At 41.6% G+C, this 21,178-nt stretch overlaps 2 protein-coding genes across 2 annotated transcripts; both read left to right on the top strand.

Annotated features, from left to right (window-relative positions):
* On the top strand, nucleotides 1–20,810 carry LOC310776521 (multidrug and toxin extrusion protein 1-like; the record flags this gene model as incomplete). The annotated part of the gene is made up of 16 exons (XM_083636703.1): nucleotides 1–108; nucleotides 1,022–1,123; nucleotides 14,190–14,258; nucleotides 14,365–14,513; nucleotides 14,941–14,983; nucleotides 16,617–16,661; nucleotides 16,829–16,926; nucleotides 17,030–17,127; nucleotides 17,229–17,342; nucleotides 17,499–17,566; nucleotides 18,502–18,610; nucleotides 18,693–18,768; nucleotides 18,880–18,949; nucleotides 19,635–19,767; nucleotides 19,905–20,002; nucleotides 20,523–20,810. The coding sequence occupies 16 exons, from the start codon at nucleotides 1–3 to the stop codon at nucleotides 20,808–20,810; spliced, it is 1,668 nt and encodes a 555-aa protein (XP_083492829.1).
* LOC310777361 (multidrug and toxin extrusion protein 1-like) lies at nucleotides 1,614–9,647 on the top strand (the record flags this gene model as incomplete). Its single annotated transcript, XM_083637691.1, has 11 exons — nucleotides 1,614–1,783; nucleotides 4,608–4,705; nucleotides 4,807–4,920; nucleotides 5,077–5,144; nucleotides 6,080–6,188; nucleotides 6,271–6,346; nucleotides 6,456–6,525; nucleotides 7,221–7,353; nucleotides 7,491–7,588; nucleotides 7,786–7,893; nucleotides 9,378–9,647. 11 exons carry the CDS (start codon nucleotides 1,614–1,616, stop codon nucleotides 9,645–9,647), a joined length of 1,314 nt encoding a protein of 437 aa, XP_083493817.1.
* Nucleotides 20,811–21,178: the final 368 nt, after the last annotated feature.

Raw genomic sequence — 21,178 nt, forward strand, 5'->3', positions numbered from 1 at the left:
ATGGAGGAATCCAGTGCCAAGCTCTTCTGTTGCTCCTGGGTGCGCCAAAGGGTTCCCCTGGCATACAGAGAGGAGCTGTATCACATCCTCAAGATGACAGGACCTCTGGTAAGGACCATAGCTGCTTACCGACCCTGCTGGGTTTATTTGGTTATCCTTGCTCATAAGCCAAATTATATGATGGAAGACAGATGAAAGTGTTTCTTTGTGCAAGAAAAGGTTAAGATGTCAGGAAAAGTCAACCTTGTGTCTGAGTTAGAAAGCATATGGCCTGTGACTTGGCAGTGTGTAATGATGAGTGATGATAGTGTGATAGCTCATCTGACAAGCACAGTCAGAGCGTCGTGAAAACTGCCAGGGCTGGAAAGAGTACAAATAAATCAAGGGTCAACAGTTTTTGGTGCACAGTTCATAGAAAACTTTGGATGTATTTTACTCTGTACTCTGAAGCTATTTAAGTACGTTACTTTAAACAAGATTTACTTAAGTAAAAGTAAAATTACTGATATTAAAAACTACTAAAAAAAGTACAAGTACACAAAAAAGCTACTCAATTACAGTAACTAGAGTAAATGTAATTAGTTACTTTCCACCTCTGCAATTAACATGATGTCATGTGGCTACTTCTAGCAACTTTTTGAGCGACCAATAGCTACTTTCCTTGGCAACACTGGCAGTTAGTGAGGGCCAATAGATTGGACAGTTGTGGGTGCAAGCAGTTTATAAACTTGGCAAAACGTTGGATTTATTTTACTCTGTAATGAAGCAATTTAAAATGTAGCAAAGTACGTTATTTCAAACAAAATTTACTTAAGTAAAAGTAAAATTACTGATTTTAAAAATGACTCAAAAAAGTATAATACACAAAAAGCTACTAAATTACAGTAATTTGAGTACTTATAATTAGTTGCAGTACTTTCCACCTCTGAAATCTGCACATTTAATTTCAAGTCATGTTCACTTTGCAACTTCCTGTCTGAGAGCTGATTTACCAACTACTACTGTCTGTTTTTCTTTCCAGCTGCTCACTCGAATCCTCACTTACCTGCTTCCATTTGTCGTCACCATGTTCTGTGGTCGTCTGGGAAGCAAAGTGATGGCTGGCTATGGATTAGCTAATGGTGTAAGTCAGGACCCCCCCTCTGCTCTGTGTGAACTCTGTGTGTTGTCCTGAGAACAACTTCTGGTCTATAGATTTGAATAATGGAAGAGAGTAAGTACATACATACAAATATCACCACTCTGGCAACAAGAACATTATATATCACTGGAGAAGGCAGCTGCAGAGGAAAAATGAAAGATTACTGCATACTAACTGTACCTGGATAGCTTTTAAAATGCTATCACAATCACTTGGGAAGTACAGTTACTGTTATGAAATGATGAGTCATCATATTTCAGCAATATTGCTTACATCATTACAGTCCAGGCTCCTTTCAGTGTGTTTCATGCTCCTTTCAGGCCCTAAATATCACCACTCTGGCAACAGGATTTGGTCTGGCACTGGCATGCGATACTTTGGTGTCTCAGGTTTGGAAAACTCTTTGGATACGATGACACACAAAACAAAACAAAAATTAACAGACCCCCTTCCCCCCTGATGCCAACTAGTCATGACTCTCCTCTCTTCTCAGACATTTGGAGGTAGGAACCTGCTGCGGGTGGGAGTGATCCTTCAGCGGAGCATTCTTATCCTACTGCTGTTCTGCCTGCCCTGCTGGAGTGTGCTCATTAATGCCCAGGCCATCCTGCTGTGCCTGGGCCAGGAGCCTGCGGTGGTCACGTAACTATAACTGCACACAGTACTTCCATTACCAGTAACTCAGTGTGCCTCTGCCATGCATTGGATAAGGAAGGATACTAGTTTGCATGCTGATTAGTTGGAACAGGAGAGCTCATACCTGAAATAAAACATCCTCTGCATTCAAATCTGGCCCCTACACATTCCATGAAAAGATTCAGCACAAAGCAGGAGCAAACTGTTTATTGACCAAATTAAGTGTATCATTGTAAAATTCTATATCCAATAACTACTTACAGTAGATCATTTCTCCTGAAAAGGCCATTGGCATTTTCTTCACACAACTGTTTCTGAGTGGGGATGGAAGTATGTGAGTTTGCACTGAAGTGTAGTATATTACAGCGCCTTACTTAAATTGAACAGTGCTTGTCTGCCTTTGATGTGGCACTGAATAATTTGTTTCTTTCAGAATAGCACAACTGTATATTACAGCCTACCTACCTGCAGTGCCAGTGAGTTATTGCTTCCCTCTCACTTTTTATGTGCAGATTTGTTATCTTTCCATTGATGCATATCCATATAAACGACTTCCCCTCCAACCTGAATGCTTAATTGGTATTGACTCAGTTGGTTTGGTAACACTTTATAATACAGCTCGTTTTAACTCCCCGTCATTACCATGTAATGTCCTTGTATGAATCAGTACATAAAAAAGTACACCAGAAGAAGAAAAGACGAAGACCAAGGGAGTAACAATTTGGGATTTAGAGTGTTACTTCCCTACATTGTACTCGCGCAGGCCTCGAACCGGGAACCTTTCGATTCCCCCAGTAGACTTAGACTTGGCTCTATTCTCCCACAGGCCATCGGCGCTATTACGGGCCTTAACCGCAAAAAAACGTGCCTTGCGCCTGTTTCGGCAAGATAGCAATAGGCTTTAGGCTGCCAAATGCGCTTTAGGCCGAATGGGCGTGGCGCAGTCCCAAAGTGGGCGTGTCGGCGCTAAATACCAGCCTAGTGATATCTTGGGACCTGGCGTACATTTAGCGCTTTGCGCTTTTGAAAAGCAGGCCTATTCTGTGCCTTCACTGCCTCTTCTCTGTCACCCTTCTCTCTCTCTCTCTCTGAGTTCCCAGCATGCATTGTGTTTCTCCATTTCGCTACTAAATAGCAACCAAATGAGCCAAAATAGATATAAAAGGTAGTTCTAAATTAATGTGTAATGGTAACACAGCCTGCCATTGTCAACATTTCAATATTGGACCAAATAAAACATCGAAATGAAAACACCACCCTATGTGAAACATATATGTCCTCCTGGGCCTATATATACCCCTTGTCGAGTTAACGTGATTTAGAGAAGTAACAGCGGAACGTGCTTCGGAACGCGCTTCTAATGGCATCTGCTATACTGTGATGTCCCTCCAATAACTTGGCCCTATTTCACATTTAGTTTTACAATAAAAACACATTTATGCAATGACTTGACATAATGTAGGCTATATTTATGTGCATCATCCTTCCTGCAGCAGGCGAGAGAAAATTATATCTTTCTGGACAAACTTTCACCAATCTAATAGGCTATATTTTTCTAGCTGATGCATAGAACATTATTTTCACTTTGATATTGCTATAGTGTAGCGTATTTACATGCTTGCAGTATTTAAACTGCAGTTAGATTGGTTTGAGAAGCATCATAATATGGAATAATAGCCGATATATGGAGACAGACGGGATGAAGGGAGGTGGGGGGGGGGGGATCAGAGGCTTTGGTTTCGTCTGGTTTTGCGGGACCAGTGGAATTGGAGCTAAAAAGGCAAGCGTGCCATTCGTTTATTGCACTTATCCAATGAGCATGACAGTGCATAATTTTACGCCTAAAAGGCGTGGTTGTAATGCTTTGGGCTGCATCTAGCGCCAGCACGACGATATCAAGTGCGCCTGTCCACGCCCACTGCTTTGATCTGCGCCTGCCGCTCGGCCTAGAAACTGCGCCGATGCAACGATAGGGCCCCTATTAGACTTATCTTTATTTGTCCCGGAAGGGAAATTCATGTTCACTGTCCTGTACATTATAGGGAGAGAATTCTTACGCCAGTGTGCAGAGAGGACATAACAAAGACAGCAACATACATGACATCAACAGAGACAATAACAATGTGGCAAGACAGACAATACATCAGCGGGGCCTGCTGTTCAGAGCAGCTATGGCTGCCGGGATCAGGCTTTTCCCGAGGCGAGCTCTTCTAAATTTAGTTAGTAGGTTCATAGAAGGAAATTACATCATAAGTTCTGGCCAATTACCTGGTAATGACTGGGAGTTACACTCTAAAACACAGGGTGTATTATAGTGTTACCGTTGGTTCCAGTTTCAGCTTGTGAAAGGAGGGATCACACCACTTCAACTCATTAAACCATCCCATCTCATCTTGTTGACTATCTCTGTCTTTCAGTTAATATTCATGAATCACCTTCAGGTGTCTTATCTACAGAACCAGGTATACTACGATCCTGTACTCACATCTAATCATCTTCACTCATCCCATTCTGTATCATATCTACAGTACATTTCATACATCTACATTCTATATCTCCTTTCAGAGACTCAAAATAATATGCTTCCTTCAGGACAGTATCATGTTATTTTATTATTTTTTGTACTTAGCGCATAATATGGCCTCAGATGTACACCACTGCCATGGCAAACATAGCTAACCTGGCGACAAACTACATCCTAATTCACTGGCTGGATCTGGGAGTTACGTAAGTGTACTCACACACAATATAACATTTTCTATTCTGCATGAAAATGTGCCATTTTGCATATTAATTTCAACGTCCGTGTGTGCATGAACCTGTCTTTCAGTGGATCTGCAGCAGCCAATGCCCTGTCTCAGTTTTACAACTGTGCTTTTCTGTTTGCGTACATTTGGTGGAAGAAGCTGCATGTAAAAACATGGGGAGGTATATGCGGCTCTTCAGTAGACATTTCTATGGTTTCCCTTATGATCACATGGACTTTGTTCATCAGCCATATTTCTCTGACTAAATAAATCCCCCTGCAGGCTGGTCTCTAGCATCACTGCAGGAGTGGGGCTCCTTCATGAAACTGGCCCTTCCCAGTGCACTAATGATATGTTTTGAGTGGTGGTCGTATGCGTTTGGGAGCATCATGGCAGGTAATATAAATGTTAGAGACTTACAATGAGCCCATTCTGAAAGAAAATGACACAGATACCAAATGATCCTACCTCTCAGCTTTGTTTCTATCAGATCAGGTGACTGCATGTGATAATAACCATTTTAACAAATTAAACTATGTGTCCCTTGATCAGGAATGCTGAGTCACTATGACCTGGCAGCCCAACATTCTGTGGCAATGGTGGCATACCTAAACTACATGGTACTGTGTCCTTTTGAAGTCAAATATTTACTTTAAAACTGATTCACTCTCCTCAAACATGATTAAGCTCAACTACTGTATAGTACTGTTATCCTTAAGTTAAGTCAAGTCAAGTTTATTTGTATAGCCCTAATTCACAAGCATGTCTCAGAGGGCTTCACAGAGAATATGTCTAGCTAAATCTAGCTGACACAACAATAACAAAGTAATAACCCAGTAATAATAATAATAATATGGTTGAACAATCTTATGATAGAGAGAGACAGAGGGAAGGGGAGAAAGGTGGAGAGAAAGTTGTGGAGGAAAGAGCAGGGAAAGGGAGGAGGTGGAGAGGGAGAGAGGTGGGAAGAGAGCGGGGGAAGAGGAGAGAGAGCAGAACAGACAGGATATACTGGGGCTGGGCGATATGGTCACAAATAGTCACAGGGGACAGTAAAATTTAGCAATCAAGTTATGTATTACAGTTGGTGACATGAGCCACTAGACAACAGACGATTAGTCTGACATTTATCACCCAGCCCTAGGGCATACAGCAGCTACTCAATCCGCCTGGCCATCCCGCTGCAGTGGCCGGGGCAGTAGCGGCCGAGGTAGCAGCAGCACACTAGAACCGGCAGCAGAGCAGCCAGGCCAAACGAGCAACAGCTCAGACAGTCTGACTACTCTAGCCATTAACCTGAACTAACTAGCACACAAGGAATCTAACTAATCTACAGCCTAGTCTGCCCTGTTTATTTGAGTTATTTCAGTTATAGCTATTTTAGTCATTTGAATAAGAGTGAAGGCAGCTTTTTCCATGGAGCTTTTTCCACGCTTTTTCTGAGACTTAGATGAATAGTTTAGATTCTAAATAGTGGTGTGTAGCAGATGAGTTGTAAGTATTTCTGATTCCTGTATCTTGTCATTTTGGAATATTTTCCCTATATTATCCACAGTTCCCCTTTGCTATCCAAGGTGTGACCTGTGTGCGTGTGGGTAACGCTCTGGGGGCAGGCGACACTGCAGGGGCGATCCTTACCGGCAAGGTATCCCTCTCTCTTGCAGGTCAGTTAGGAACATGCTCTGTCATTCTAGCTTATATCAATAATGTCAACATATCTGATGTCTTCAACATTTTTTACTCCAGGTGCCATGGCAATCACTCAAGGTGTTGTGCTCAGCTCTGTGAAAACAGTGATTGGCTTCGTCTTTACATCTGACCAGTGAGTCTTGTCAGTACCATGTGATTACTGGATTACTACACATTATAAATTAGCACATGCAAAGAGTGGAAAGCATAAATTGGAACTAAAATATAAAACTGTCACTCAGGACAATCGTAGACCTGGTCTCTCAGACGATAAATGCCTACGCTGCTCTTCAATTATTTGATGCTCTTGTGGTGAGTCTTGGAATGTTTCTTGTGTTTGCGTTATGCTACCAAAACCATGTAAAATATCAACAGTTAAGTTATTCAGATGCAGTGTTGGGGGCAATGCATTACAAAGTAACGCATTACTGTAATCACATTACATTTGTCTGTAATGAGTAGTGTAAGGCATTACAGTCCCTAAAGCCAGTAATCACAGTTTTCACATATTCACTTATGGCATTACTTGCATTACATACATTCTTCAATTATCTGCAGAATCAGGCTTGAATCTGCAGGATTATGGGGGGGGGGAAACACCAAACATGCGGTGCTTTTTCATGCACTTAATTATGCAACACAAGTAGATTGGATGGGCTGGAGGGACGGGGAGGAGCAAGATCTATGTCCTCCTTATTAGGATAGGGATGTGTGCTGATATGGGCATATGTAAGCATGTTATATTATTAACTGGCAATTAGGTGGCAATGCATCTCAGACGATGTGGAGTAACGCAAACGTAATGTAACGAGTAGTGTAACTAATTACTTCCTCCAGGGAGTAATGAAGTAAAGTAAGACATTACTTTTTTAAAGTAATGTGTAATGTATAATATTACCTTTTTGAGTAACGACCCCCAACACTGTTTAGATGCTATCTAATGGTTGCCAATGGACTGTCTGAGTGTGAGCACATAATGATCAGATATTGTGCTCTCTCCCTTCCAGTGTGTGTGCACAGGCATCTTCCTGGGCTCGGGCAAACAGAAGATACCAGCCGTGGCTAACTTCATTGGCTACTATTTTATTGGACTTACACTGAGCATTACATTCATGTTTGTGGCCAAACTGCGAATTTTAGGTACAAACCAAAAGGTCAATGTTTGTTGTCATTGCTATAGAGGTTCAAGACAAATGCATGTCTAAAGGAAGGAGCTGGTTACCTATATGCTTCCAGTGCCCTTGAAATGACAGACAAATCTGTCTTTTTCTCCACAGGTTTTTGGCTAGGCCTGCTCATCTCTGTCGCTTTACAATCGACCTTCTACATCATACTCATAATCTTCAAACTTGACTGGGAGAAAATAACAAAGGAGGTATGCTAATCTGGTTAATCTCACAATCAGGATCATGCAGGGCCTCAGCTGTTGAGATATGCTGCATTTAGAGAGATTTAGATTTCTATAGTGTCAGTTGCTGGGACACATCTGTGGCATTCAGCAGGTATTCCGTAAGGAAAGAATCCGAAAAAGCTGAAATTGTCAGTTGAGTTTTTGTATCTCCTTGTTTACAGGCTGTGAAACGAGCTAAAAAACACACAGATGTGACATCATTGAGGACAGCTGTCCTGTCTGACACTGTGGAGAATGATAGTGATGACCAGAGAGCAACCACTGGGAGTGTGAGTGACCTGCTATACAACAATGGCCCTGGACTGCTTTCCGTAGCCTGTTTCATGGGCACATATACAGTTTCTCCATGTAGTTTTTCCATAGTGCACCAAAGTCAAATATACCAAATTGTATCCAATGCCATTGCATCCTCCCCCCCCCCACCCAATATGTTTATTGTCATTTTTTCTTGTACACAACATACAGTGACAATACAACTTTAAAGACCAGACGCCTTACAACATACACACACGCACACACACACACACACACAATCAACCTGCACCAATTCAAACTAAATAAATAAAATACTGATAAAACAACAAATCAAACACTTCCTCCACATTGCTCACACACTTTGTTCACAAACTTTCAGGCAAGACCTCCGCCTCCATCTCTCATGAAACGCATGTATGGCTCCCAGAGCTGAGCAAAATATTCCCCTTTGCCCTTAGCAATGTACGTTAGTCTTTCCAGGCCAATACATTCAGAAAGTTCCCGTTTCCACATTTTTAGTGATGGCGCATCCATATTCTTCCAGCAAAGTGCAATAGCTCTTCTGGCTTGAAGAAGTCCGAAGTCCAGTAGTTTAGCTTGTTTTGCTGTTTGCACAAAGTCCCCCGGATAGATACCAAGCCCCCCAAAAAAAAGATTTTTTTTTTACAAATGTAATTAAAAATATTTTGCAGTGCACTGTTCCTTTCTTGTTTAAGAATCTTTCAGGAAATGAAAATGTAGCCTATTTAAAAAAAAAATGCACCTCCCACTATACAGCAAAGAGAGGAGTCAATGTTTCTTGATATATGCCATTCAGATCAGAATAATTAGTCTAGTCATTAAGTTTGCTGATAATATTTCTATCATGTTAAGTCTGTGTCATGTTAACTGGTGTATTCAGAGCAAATGGGGAGATATAGAGCATTATCATCATGCTATATATCTCCCTCTTTGCTCTGAATGAGTGAGAAAAGGAGAAAATACTGAATAATTACATCACAACAGTATCCTAATGTTAATTTAAAATGAGATATTCCTCTAAATATGGCAAAAAATAAAAAAAATAAACGTCCAAATTTTTTCCCTCCCTCCCAGCACCCCCTGCTTAAAATGACTTCCAGCGGCCCTGTACCAAGCACACAGAGTTTGTCATTAAGAGGAACTTCAGTATCAAAGATCTTTGACAAACAATTTATGACACTCTTCCAGAAGTTTTGAATCTTTGAACATCCCCATAGACAATGAAGCAGTGCCTTTCTCTTCCAAACACTTACAGACATACAGTACAGACATCAGGAATGTTAGCAGACATGTGGTGAAGTTTGACCGGAGTTATGTAGGCTACACCCTCATTCACCATTTATATTGAAGTAATTTAAACCTTGTGTTTATTGTTTGCTTTTGCGCTTTTAGCCATTGCATCCTTTAAAGTTAAGCAGCACTTTCTCTCTCATTTGCAATTAAGTAATACAGAATATGTTACTGTCATCCCTTCCAGTCAGTGGATGGCTACATCTCTGTGAGTACAGCCAGCCAAGAAGGCAACACTGGGGCAAAGAGTGGACATGTGGTTCAGCAGTTGGAGCGTGGCAGTCTCTCCACCACCCAGCTGATCCTGCGGCGAGGCCTCACTGCATTAGCTGCAGTTGCTCTTCTGGCTGTGGGGGCCAGTGTCCACATCCTCGTCCCCCTGCCTGAGATCCTGCCTTCAGAGGGAAACCTGACTATGGGCTGGATCAATACTACCCATCCTCCTGATCAAATTTAGTCTACTCTGCTGGTCTGAGAAGAAGAGTTAGAGTAACATTATGATCCCAAGATAGTGTAAGTTAATTTCAGACATGAACATGTGTTATGATTTTACATAATCATGACACAAACATTATTCTTACAGAGACATGCAAACCATACAACCATAGATTCATTCATAGATTTTTCTCTACACGCTTAATCTTTTTCAGGTCGCGGGGGGCTGGAGCCTATCCCAGCATGCTTTGGGTGAAAGGCATGGACGGGTTGCCAGTCCATCACAGGGATAACACAGATAGACAGACAATCACTAACACTCACATTCATATATTTTGGCAGTTTAAAGTCATTCATCTTTAGATGAAACCTGGGAGACTCAGAGGCGACTCTGAACACGAATGTGAGAAGAGAAGATGTAAGCTCCACACAGAAAGTGCTGGGGCCACAGATCGAATCCTGGTTCTTCTTGCTGTGAGCCATCAATGCTATGTTAATTGGGTCATGGTTGGGGGTTTACAACATACATAAATACATACACATCAGGCTCAGGAATTAATGGGGGCTCAGGGCAAAAACACCCTTGAAAGTAAAAAAAATAAATAAAGGGGAGGAAGAAGGACAGTCTTCTGGAGGTCCTGCACCAGTTTCCAGTAGATGCAACAAATCTGGTTTATTTCTCAGAATTCCCACAGGTGTTCCCACAGGACACCTGACTTTTCTGAAGCTCTTTGGTGTTTGTCTATTGTATTACTCCTGCTCCCTCCAGTGGAAAACAAGGAGGCACCACACACATACACGCACGTGCGCACACACACACACACACACGTGCTCACACACACACACGCACACACACGAAAACAACATCCGTCTGCCTGACAGGAGAGCTGAATTTCCCAACTACGGCCTTCGCACTAAAAGCATCACTGCTCCATGATCCTGGTATTCCTCCTGACAAGATAGAGCTTTCTGTAAAGACTGACATCAATCTTTAAAGCAGTCATCTGAACGTGTCATTTAAATTCTGCATAAATTCACACTCTGACCGCACAGGTGAAATAAGTTTCCACTCCATGAAACATGCAGTCTGTGTTGGAGAAATGTTCTGGAGTCAGAGGTTAATCTTACTTCAATATTTAAAGACGAAGAGATGTGCTACAGCAGGAGGCTATAGGCTGCACTTAATCAAAGAGGAAGAGATTGAATCAATCATTTATGTAAGCTATGTTTCAAGAATGTGCTGACATTAAAACAGGTTCTTAAAGGCCAAAGTACAGACATGTACAATCTGAATGTACATTGTAATAACTTTATTTATTTGGAAGAACCTTACAGGACAAACAGACCACAGTGCAAAGAAAGACCCCCCCCCCTCCTCCCCATTCTCCCCCATAGTCCCACCCCATCCCAGGGAGAGACAACAAGTGTAAAAGGTTAAAATAATGGCATCAGAAAAGGCAATGATGGCAGTGATGGCCTTACTGTAATGGCTAGGCTACCACAGATGGCCATGTGAATGGGGTTTTTGCATGTCAAAAATGATGCCAGAGCACTGACTGGTTAGCCTTTACTGCTCTCCCCCAGGACAGCGGATCATATGACCATTATGTTAAAGATGCCGATATACTGTATTCCCTTGTACTATAATGAACACATCTGCTTGAAGCGATGGAGACTCATTGAACTGATTGCATTTCTTCAAACGAAACCTGTGCGGCCATTAAGCTGCACTGAATGCTCATGAATAAATAATCATGACTCCCTCCTTCTGTCTGTTCACATATTATAATCAGACAACACAGATAGGGTAGCTCATGCTTATTTAGTTTCCCAATTCCCACATGGCATCTATTTGTCTTGCTAGTACAGTGGAATCCGCTTATAGTGATCACGGTTATAGTGATCAACCGATTATAGTGATCAAAAAGCTTGGTCCTGAATCATTCCTATACACATGCTGTTTATAGTGATCAATACTCCGCTTACAGTGATCATTTTGGGCCTTGTCCCACCTGAGAACAATGGATTTTTTTTTTAAACAACAGTAATTTGATCGTTTTTTACTTACAAACTGCCAAAAATAAGCCAACGAGATACAGCAGCGATACTCGGTGCATGTCTGTCTGTATATATGGAGAGATGGTGGTGTCTCTGTCTATGCGAGATCGCTGTGCTTGAAACATCTGGAGGCCTAACTTACTGTGTGGATTTTTTTAAGTCAATGACATTCCTTTACTTTATACAGTATGTACTGTATTCATGTAATATACAAATGTCAATTAGATGGTAATCTGCATGAGAAATAAAGATTTTTTTTTTGTTTTGTTATAATGATCATTCGCTTATAGTGATAAATTTGACCTGTCCCAAGGTGATCACTATAAGAGGAGTGCACTGTAATGATTCACTCAACAACCTACATTATAATTTATACTGAGAAAATAGCCTACTTTACTTTATAACAATAGAAAAAGTAACATCCTCACACACATTCCACTCCACATGTCATTTATTAACAGCCTCACTACCCACCGAGCACCAGCTGACAAAACAGAAATTTTTAAACACAATATTGAGACAATATCTGTATCGTGTTACATGTGACAATGCCCTTGCTTTTATGGTGATGCTCAACATCTTTTCGCTCACACTGTGGAGTATTTAAAAAAAAAGTGAAATATATTTTGTGACGCTAAACTAGGGAGGAATTAATTAGTAACCTTTCGAGGTGTTGAAACACAGCAGTGAACACCCCTCTCGGAGAGCTACGGAAATAATTATAGACAGTGGACACGACAGACACTGGACAGTGGAGGAAATCGGAGAAATCGGAGAAGACCGACAGTGGCATCTGGTCCCAGGAACATGGAGGAATCCAGTGCCAAGCTCTTCTGTTGCTCCTGGGTGCGCCAAAGGGTTCCCCTGGCATACAGAGAGGAGCTGTATCACATCCTCAAGATGACAGGACCTCTGGTAAGGACCATAGCTGCTTACCGACCCTGCTGGGTTTATTTGGTTATCCTTGCTCATAAGCCAAATTATATGATGGAAGACAGATGAAAGTGTTTCTTTGTGCAAGAAAAGGTTAAGATGTCAGGACAAGTCAACCTTGTGTCTGAGTTAGAAAGCATATGGCCTGTGACTTGGCAGTGTGTAATGATGAGTGATGATAGTGATAGCTCATCTGACAAGCACAGTCAGAGCGTCGTGAAAACTGCCAGGGCTGGAAAGAGTACAAATAAATCAAGGGTCAACAGTTTTTGGTGCACAGTTCATAGAAAACTTTGGATGTATTTTACTCTGTACTCTGAAGCTATTTAAGTACGTTACTTTAAACAAGATTTACTTAAGTAAAAGTAAAATTACTGATATTAAAAACTACTAAAAAAAGTACAAGTACACAAAAAAAAGCTACTCAATTACAGTAACTAGAGTAAATGTAATTAGTTACTTTCCACCTCTGCAATTAACATGATGTCATGTGGCTACTTCTAGCAACTTTTTGAGCGACCAATAGCTACTTTCCTTGGCAACACTGGCAGTTAGTGAGGGCCAATAGATTGGACAGTTGTGGGTGCAAGCAGTTTATAAACTTGGCAAAACGTTGGATTCATTTTACTCTGTAATGAAGCAATTTAAAATGTAGCAAAGTACGTTATTTCAAACTAAATAAGTAAAATTACTGATTTTAAAAATGACTCAAAAAAGTATAACACACAAAAAGCTACTAAATTACAGTAATTTGAGTACTTATAATTAGTTGCAGTACTTTCCACCTCTGAAATCTGCACATTTAATTTCAAGTCATGTTCACTTTGCAACTTCCTGTCTGAGAGCTGATTTATCAACTACTACTGTCTGTTTTTCTTTCCAGCTGCTCACTCGAATCCTCACTTACCTGCTTCCATTTGTCGTTACCGTGTTCAGTGGTCGTCTGGGAAGCAAAGTGATGGCTGGCCATGGATTAGCTAGTGGTGTAAGTGAGGACCCCCCCTCCCTCTTTTTTTTTTTTACATCACACAAAACTACCAAATAACCAGAAATACATGTAAAACATGCATTTGAGTTCTGAGTTTAAAGGGATTTTTTTGATGTGGGGTTGTATGAGGTACTTGCATGGGGTTGTATGAGGTACTTGCTGACAGTCAGTGTACAAACATACATGCAGTAGAATGTAGCCAGCGCAGTCCCAGTTTGGAGAAATGGAGACCGGCCAGTGACCTCAGGCAAGTAGAGCTGTCTGCTCTGTGTGAACTCTGTGTGTTGTCCTGAGAACAACTTCTGGTCTATAGATTTGAAAAATGGAAGAGAGTAAGTAGCCTACATACATACAAATATCACCACTCTGGCAACAAGAACAGTATATATCACTGGAGAAGGCAGCTGCAGAGGAAAAATGAAAGATTACTGCATACTAACTGTACCTGGATAGCTTTTAAAATGCTATCACAATCACTTGGGAAGTACAGTTACTGTTATGAAATGATGAGTCATCATATTTCAGCAATATTGCTTACATCATCACAGTCCAGGCTCCTTTCAGTGTGTTTCATGCTCCTTTCAGGCAATAAATATCACCACTCTGGCAACAGGATTTGGTCTGGCACTGGCATGCGATACTTTGGTGTCTCAGGTTTGGAAAACTCTTTGGATACGATGACACAAAAAAAAAAAAAAAAAAATTAACAGACCCCCTTCCCCCCTGATGCCAACTATTCATGACTCTCCTCTCTTCTCAGACATTTGGAGGTAGGAACCTGCTGCGGGTGGGAGTGATCCTTCAGCGGAGCATTCTTATCCTACTGCTGTTCTGCCTGCCCTGCTGGAGTGTGCTCATTAATGCCCAGGCCATCCTGCTGTGCCTGGGCCAGGAGCCTGCGGTGGTCACGTAACTATAACTGCACACAGTACTTCCATTACCAGTAACTCAGTGTGCCTCTGCCATGCATTGGATAAGGAAGGATACTAGTTTGCATGCTGATTAGTTGGAACAGGAGAGCTCATCCCTGAAATAAAACATCCTCTGCATTCAAATCTGGCCCCTACACATTCCATGAAAAGATTCAGCACAAAGCAGGAGCAAACTGTTTATTGACCAAATGAAGTGTATCATTGTAAAATTCTATATCCAATAACTACTTACAGTAGATCATTTCTCCTGAAAAGGCCATTGGCATTTTCTTCACACAACTGTTTCTGAGTGGTGATGGAAGTATGTGAGTTTGCACTGAAGTGTAGTATATTACAGCGCCTTACTTAAATTGAACAGTGCTTGTCTGCCTTTGATGTGGCACTGAATACTTTGTTTCTTTCAGAATAGCACAACTGTATATTACAGCCTACCTACCTGCAGTGCCAGTGAGTTATTGCTTCCCTCTCACTTTTTATGTGCAGATTTGTTATCTTTCCATTGATGCATATCCATATAAATGACTTCCCCTCCAACCTGAATGCTTAATTGGTATTGACTCAGTTGGTTTGGTAACACTTTATAATACAGCTCGTTTTAACTCCCCGTCATTACCATGTAATGTCCTTGTATGAATCAGTACATAAAAAAGTACACCAGAAGAAGAAAAGACGAAGACCAAGGGAGTAACAATTTGGGATTTAGAGTGTTACTTCCCTACATTGTACTCGCGCAGGCCTCGAACCGGGAACCTTTCGATTCCCCCAGTAGGAAATTACATCATAAGTTCTGGCAAAGCGAAAAATGAGCTGCTTAGAGTTTAAAGGTAAATAAATTTAATAAGAAGTAATTTGTACCTGCGTACTTCACAGTTAACAAACAGTGTACATCTTCATATAGGTGATACGGGCAAGACACAAAACGCAATGCGTTTCAACCGTTGGTTTTCATCAGGCTGTATGGGAGGGCGTCGGCCACCGCACCAGGTTAAATAGAGAACATAGCCTACGTGGCACAGGTAGTGTGGAGTGACGTGAAAGGGGCAGAGCCCTGACGTCAGAGGAAATGGTCCGCTCTACTAGGATAGACAGAACTAGCAGAGATCCATACATGATAATATATTACAAAAATAATGCAAAAATAGGCTACATGTCACATCAATAATAGGGAAATTACAGGTCATATCATGTTGATGTTAATGCAAAACATATCAGCAAAATCACGCGAGGATATGGTGTAAGAATCACACAGAGCAATGCATATAATGAATGGAAAATATAAATATAACATATCAAGTTGATGTTAATGCAAAGCATATCAGCAAAATCACGCGAGGATATGGTGTAAGAATCACACAGAGCAATGCATATAATTAATGGAAAATATAAATATAACATAACAGTAGGCATTCCAGTACTACAGACTTCAAGATCTAACTAAATAAAGCATGCAAGGTCCAGCTCCTCATTAAGTCCGTTAGGAGCGGAGGTATCCAACCTGTGGATCCAGTGCGCTTCACGCTGGAGAAGCGTCCTGTCTAGGTCGCCACCCCTCGGGTGGGGTTTGACCATGTCTATGGCCCAGAAGCGGAGGTCTGAGACACTATGGTCGTGTCGAATAAAGTGATCAACGATAGGGGCCTTGGTAGGCTATGTTCTCTATTTAACCTGGTGCGGTGGCCGACGCCCTCCCATACAGCCTGATGAAAACCAACGGTTGAAACGCGTTGCGTTTTGTGTCTTGCCCGTATCACCTATATGAAGATGTACACTGTTTGTTAACTGTGAAGTACGCAGGTACAAATTACTTCTTATTCAATTTATTTACCTTTAAACTCTAAGCAGCTCATTTTTCGCTTTGTCATTATAGTTGCCTGCTGAGTTGCTTTGGTCCACACCTTTTTGTGCGCTCATCATAAGTTCTGGGAAATTACCTGGTAATGACTGGGAGTTACACTCTAAAACACAGGGTGTATTATAGTGTTACCGTTGGTTCCAGTTTCAGCTTGTGAAAGGAGGGATCACACCACTTCAACTCATTAAACCATCCCTCCTCATCTTGTTGACTATCTCTGTCTTTCAGTTAATATTCATGAATCACCTTCAGGTGTCTTATCTACAGAACCAGGTATACTACGATCCTGTACTCACATCTAATCATCTTCACTCATCCCATTCTGTATCATATCTACAGTACATTTCATACATCTACATTCTATATCTCCTTTCAGAGACTCAAAATAATATGCTTCCTTCAGGACAGTATCATGTTATTTTATTATTTTTTGTACTTAGCGCATAATATGGCCTCAGATGTACACCACTGCCATGGCAAACATAGCTAACCTGGCGACAAACTACATCCTAATTCACTGGCTGGATCTGGGAGTTAAGTAAGTGTACTCACACACAATATAACATTTTCTATTCTGCATGAAAATGTGCCATTTCGCATATTAATTTCAACGTCTGTGTGTGCATGAACCTGTCTTTCAGTGGATCTGCAGCAGCCAATGCCCTGTCTCAGTTTTACAACTGTGCTTTTCTGTTTGCGTACATTTGGTGGAAGAAGCTGCATGTAAAAACATGGGGAGGTATATAGGGCTCTTCAGTAGACATTTCTATGGTTTCCCTTATGATCACATGGACTTTGTTCATCAGCCATATTTCTCTGACTAAATAACTCCCCCTGCAGGCTGGTCTCTAGCATCACTGCAGGAGTGGGGCTCCTTCGTGAAACTGGCCCTTCCCAGTGCACTAATGATATGTTTTGAGTGGTGGTTGTATGAGTTTGGGAGCATCATGGCAGGTAATATAAATGTTAGAGACTTACAATGAGCCCATTCTGAAAGAAAATGCCACAGATACCAAATGATCCTACCTCTCAGCTTTGTTTCTATCAGATCAGGTTACTGCATGTGATAATGACCATTTTAACAAATTAAACTATGTCTCCCTTGATCAGGAATGCTGAGTCACTATGACCTGGCAGCCCAACATTCTGTGGCAATGCTGGCATACCTAAACTACATGGTACTGTGTCCTTTTGAAGTCAAATATTTACTTTAAAACTGATTCACTCTCCTCAAACATGATTAAGCTCAACTACTGTATAGTACTGTTATCCTTAAGTTAAGTCAAGTCAAGTTTATTTGTATAGCCCTAATTCACAAGCATGTCTCAGAGGGCTTCACAGAGAATATGTCTAGCTAAATCTAGCTGACACAACAATAACAAAGTAATAACCCAGTAATAATAATAATAACATGGTTGAACAATCTTATGATAGAGAGAGACAGAGGGAAGGGGAGAAAGGTGGAGAGAAAGTTGGGGAGGAAAGAGCAGGGAAAGGGAGGAGGTGGAGAGGGAGAGAGGTGGGAAGAGAGCGGGGGAAGAGGAGAGAGAGCAGAACAGACAGGATATACTGGGGCTGGGCGATATGGTCACAAATAGTCACAGGGGACAGTAAAATTTAGCAATCAAGTTATGTATTACAGTTGGTGACATGAGCCACTAGACAACAGACGATTAGTCTGACATTTATCACCCAGCCATAGGGCATACAGCAGCTACTCAATCCGCCTGGCCATCCTGCTGCAGTGGCCGGGGCAGTAGCGGCTGAGGTAGCAGCGGCACACTAGAACCGGCAGCAGAGCAGCCAGGCCAAACGAGCAACAGCTCAGACAGTCTGACTACTCTAGCCATTAACCTGAACTAACTAGCACACAAGGAATCTAACTAATCTACAGCCTAGTCTGCCCTGTTTATTTGAGTTATTTCAGTTATAGCTATTTTAGTCATTTGAATAAGAGTGAAGGCAGCTTTTTCCATGGAGCTTTTTCCACGCTTTTTCTGAGACTTAGATGAATAGTTTAGATTCTAAATAGTGGTGTGTAGCAGATGAGTTGTAAGTATTTCTGATTCCTGTATCTTGTCATTTTGGAATATTTTCCCTATATTATCCACAGTTCCCCTTTGCTATCCAAGGTGTGACCTGTGTGCGTGTGGGTAACGCTCTGGGGGCAGGCGACACTGCAGGGGCGATCCTTACCAGCAAGGTATCCCTCTCTCTTGCAGGTCAGTTAGGAACATGCTCTGTCATTCTAGCTTATATCAATAATGTCAACATATCTGATGTCTTCAACATTTTTTGCTCCAGGTGCCATGGCAATCACTCAAGGTGTTGTGCTCAGCTCTGTGAAAACAGTGATTGGCTTCGTCTTTACATCTGACCAGTGAGTTTTGTCAGTACCATGTGATTACTGGATTACTACACATTATAAATTAGCACATGCAAAGAGTGGAAAGCATAAACTGGAACTAAAATATAAAACTCTGTCACTCAGGACAATCGTAGACCTGGTCTCTCAGACGATAAATGCCTACGCTGCTGTTCAATTATTTGATGCTCTTGTGGTGAGTCTTGGAATGTTTCTTGTGTTTGCGTTATGCTACCAAAACCATGTAAAATATCAAAAGTTAAGTTATTCAGATGCAGTGTTGGGGGCAATGCATTACAAAGCAACGCATTACTGTAATCACATTACATTTGTCTGTAATGAGTAGTGTAAGGCATTACAGTCCCTAAAGCCAGTAATCACAGTTTTCACATATTCACTTATGGCATTACTTGCATTACATACATTCTTCAATTATCTGCAGAATCAGGCTTGAATCTGCAGGATTATGGGGGGGGGGAAACACCAAACATGCGGTGCTTTTTCATGCACTTAATTATGCAACACAAGTAGATTGGATGGGCTGGAGGGACGGGGAGGAGCAAGATCTATGTCCTCCTTATTAGGATAGGGATGTGTGCTGATATGGGCATGTTATATTATTAACTGGCAATTAGGTGGCAATGCATCTCAGGCGATGTGGAGTAACGCAAACGTAATGTAACGAGTAGTGTAACTAATTACTTCCTCCAGGGAGTAATGAAGTAAAGTAAGACATTACTTTTTTAAAGTAATGTGTAATGTATAATATTACCTTTTTGCGTAACGACCCCCAACACTGTTCAGATGCTATCTAATGGTTGCCAATGGACTGTCTGAGTGTGAGCACATAATGATCAGATATTGTGCTCTCTCCCTTCCAGTGTGTGTGCACAGGCATCTTCCTGGGCTCGGGCAAACAGAAGATACCAGCCGTGGCTAACTTCATTGGCTACTATTTTATTGGACTTACACTGAGCATTACATTCATGTTTGTGGCCAAACTGCGAATTTTAGGTACAAACCAAAAGGTCAATGTTTGTTGTCATTGCTATAGAGGTTCAAGACAAATGCATGTCTAAAGGAAGGAGCTGGTTACCTATATGCTTCCAGTGCCCTTGAAATGACAGACAAATCTATCTTTTTCTCCACAGGTTTTTGGCTGGGCCTGCTCATCTGTGTCGCTTTACAATCGACCTTCTACATCATACTCATAATCTTCAAACTTGACTGGGAGAAAATAACAAAGGAGGTATGCTAATCTGGTTAATCTCACAATCAGGATCATGCAGGGCCTCAGCTGTTGAGATATGCTGTATTTAGAGAGATTTAGATTTCTACAGCATCAGTTGCTGGGACACATCTGTGGCATTCAGCAGGTATTCCGTAAGGAAAGAATCCGAAAAATCAGAAATTGTCAGTTGAGTTTTTGTATCTGCTTGTTCACAGGCTGTGAAACGAGCTAAAAAACACACAGATGTGACATCATTGAGGTCAGCTGTCCTGTCTGACACTGTGGGGAATGATACTGATGACCAGAGAGCAACCAATGGGAGTGTGAGTGACCTGCTATACAACAATGGCCCTGGAGTGCTTTCCGTAGCCTGTTTCATGGGTACATATACAGTTTTTCCATGTAGTTTTTCCATAGTGCACCAAAGTCAAATATACCAAATTGTATCTGTCTAATGCCATTGCCTCCTTTAAAGTTAAGCAGCACTTTCTCATTTGCAATTAAATAATACAGAATATGTTACTGTTATCCCTTCCAGTCAGTGGATGGCTACATCTCTGTGAGTACAGCCAGCCAAGAAGGCAACACTGGGGCAAAGAGTGGACATGTGGTTCAGCAGTCGGAGCGTGGCAGTCTCTCCACCACCCAGCTGATCCTGCGGCGAGGCCTCACTGCATTAGCTGCAGTTGCTCTTCTGGCTGTGGGGACCAGTGTCCACATCCTCGTCCCCCTGCCTGAGATCCTGCCTTCAGAGGGAAACCTGACTATGGGCTGGATCAATACTACCCATCCTCCTGATCAAATTCAGTCTACTCTGCTGGTCTGAGAAGAAGAGTTAGAGTAACATTATGATCCCAAGATATTCTAAGTTCATTTCAGACATCCAGGTGATAGAAAGTTTTAAAAATAATTTATTTTTAAAAACACTGGACTAAAAAGGTAAAAACAAGGTGTTTTCGGTGTGTTTTTAGATTCATTGTTTTGCCAAACCTGATGAAAGCCTGATGAAACTAAGTTTTACTAATACATATTTGTTCTCAGTCAGTGCTGCAAGTGTTGCTGGTTTTCTTGAGTGGCTCTCTCTTCTCTCACATGAAAGGGAGCTGCAGCAGAGCCGTGTTTCAGCTCGCCTGCTCTGGCTCGCTACACCACAGTCCTCTGCATCACAGCCTGTGCTGGTGGCACAGAGTTACT

This window comes from Poromitra crassiceps, assembly GCF_964638095.1.
Source record: "Poromitra crassiceps genome assembly, chromosome: 5".
Classification (NCBI taxonomy): Eukaryota; Metazoa; Chordata; class Actinopteri; order Beryciformes; family Melamphaidae; genus Poromitra; species Poromitra crassiceps.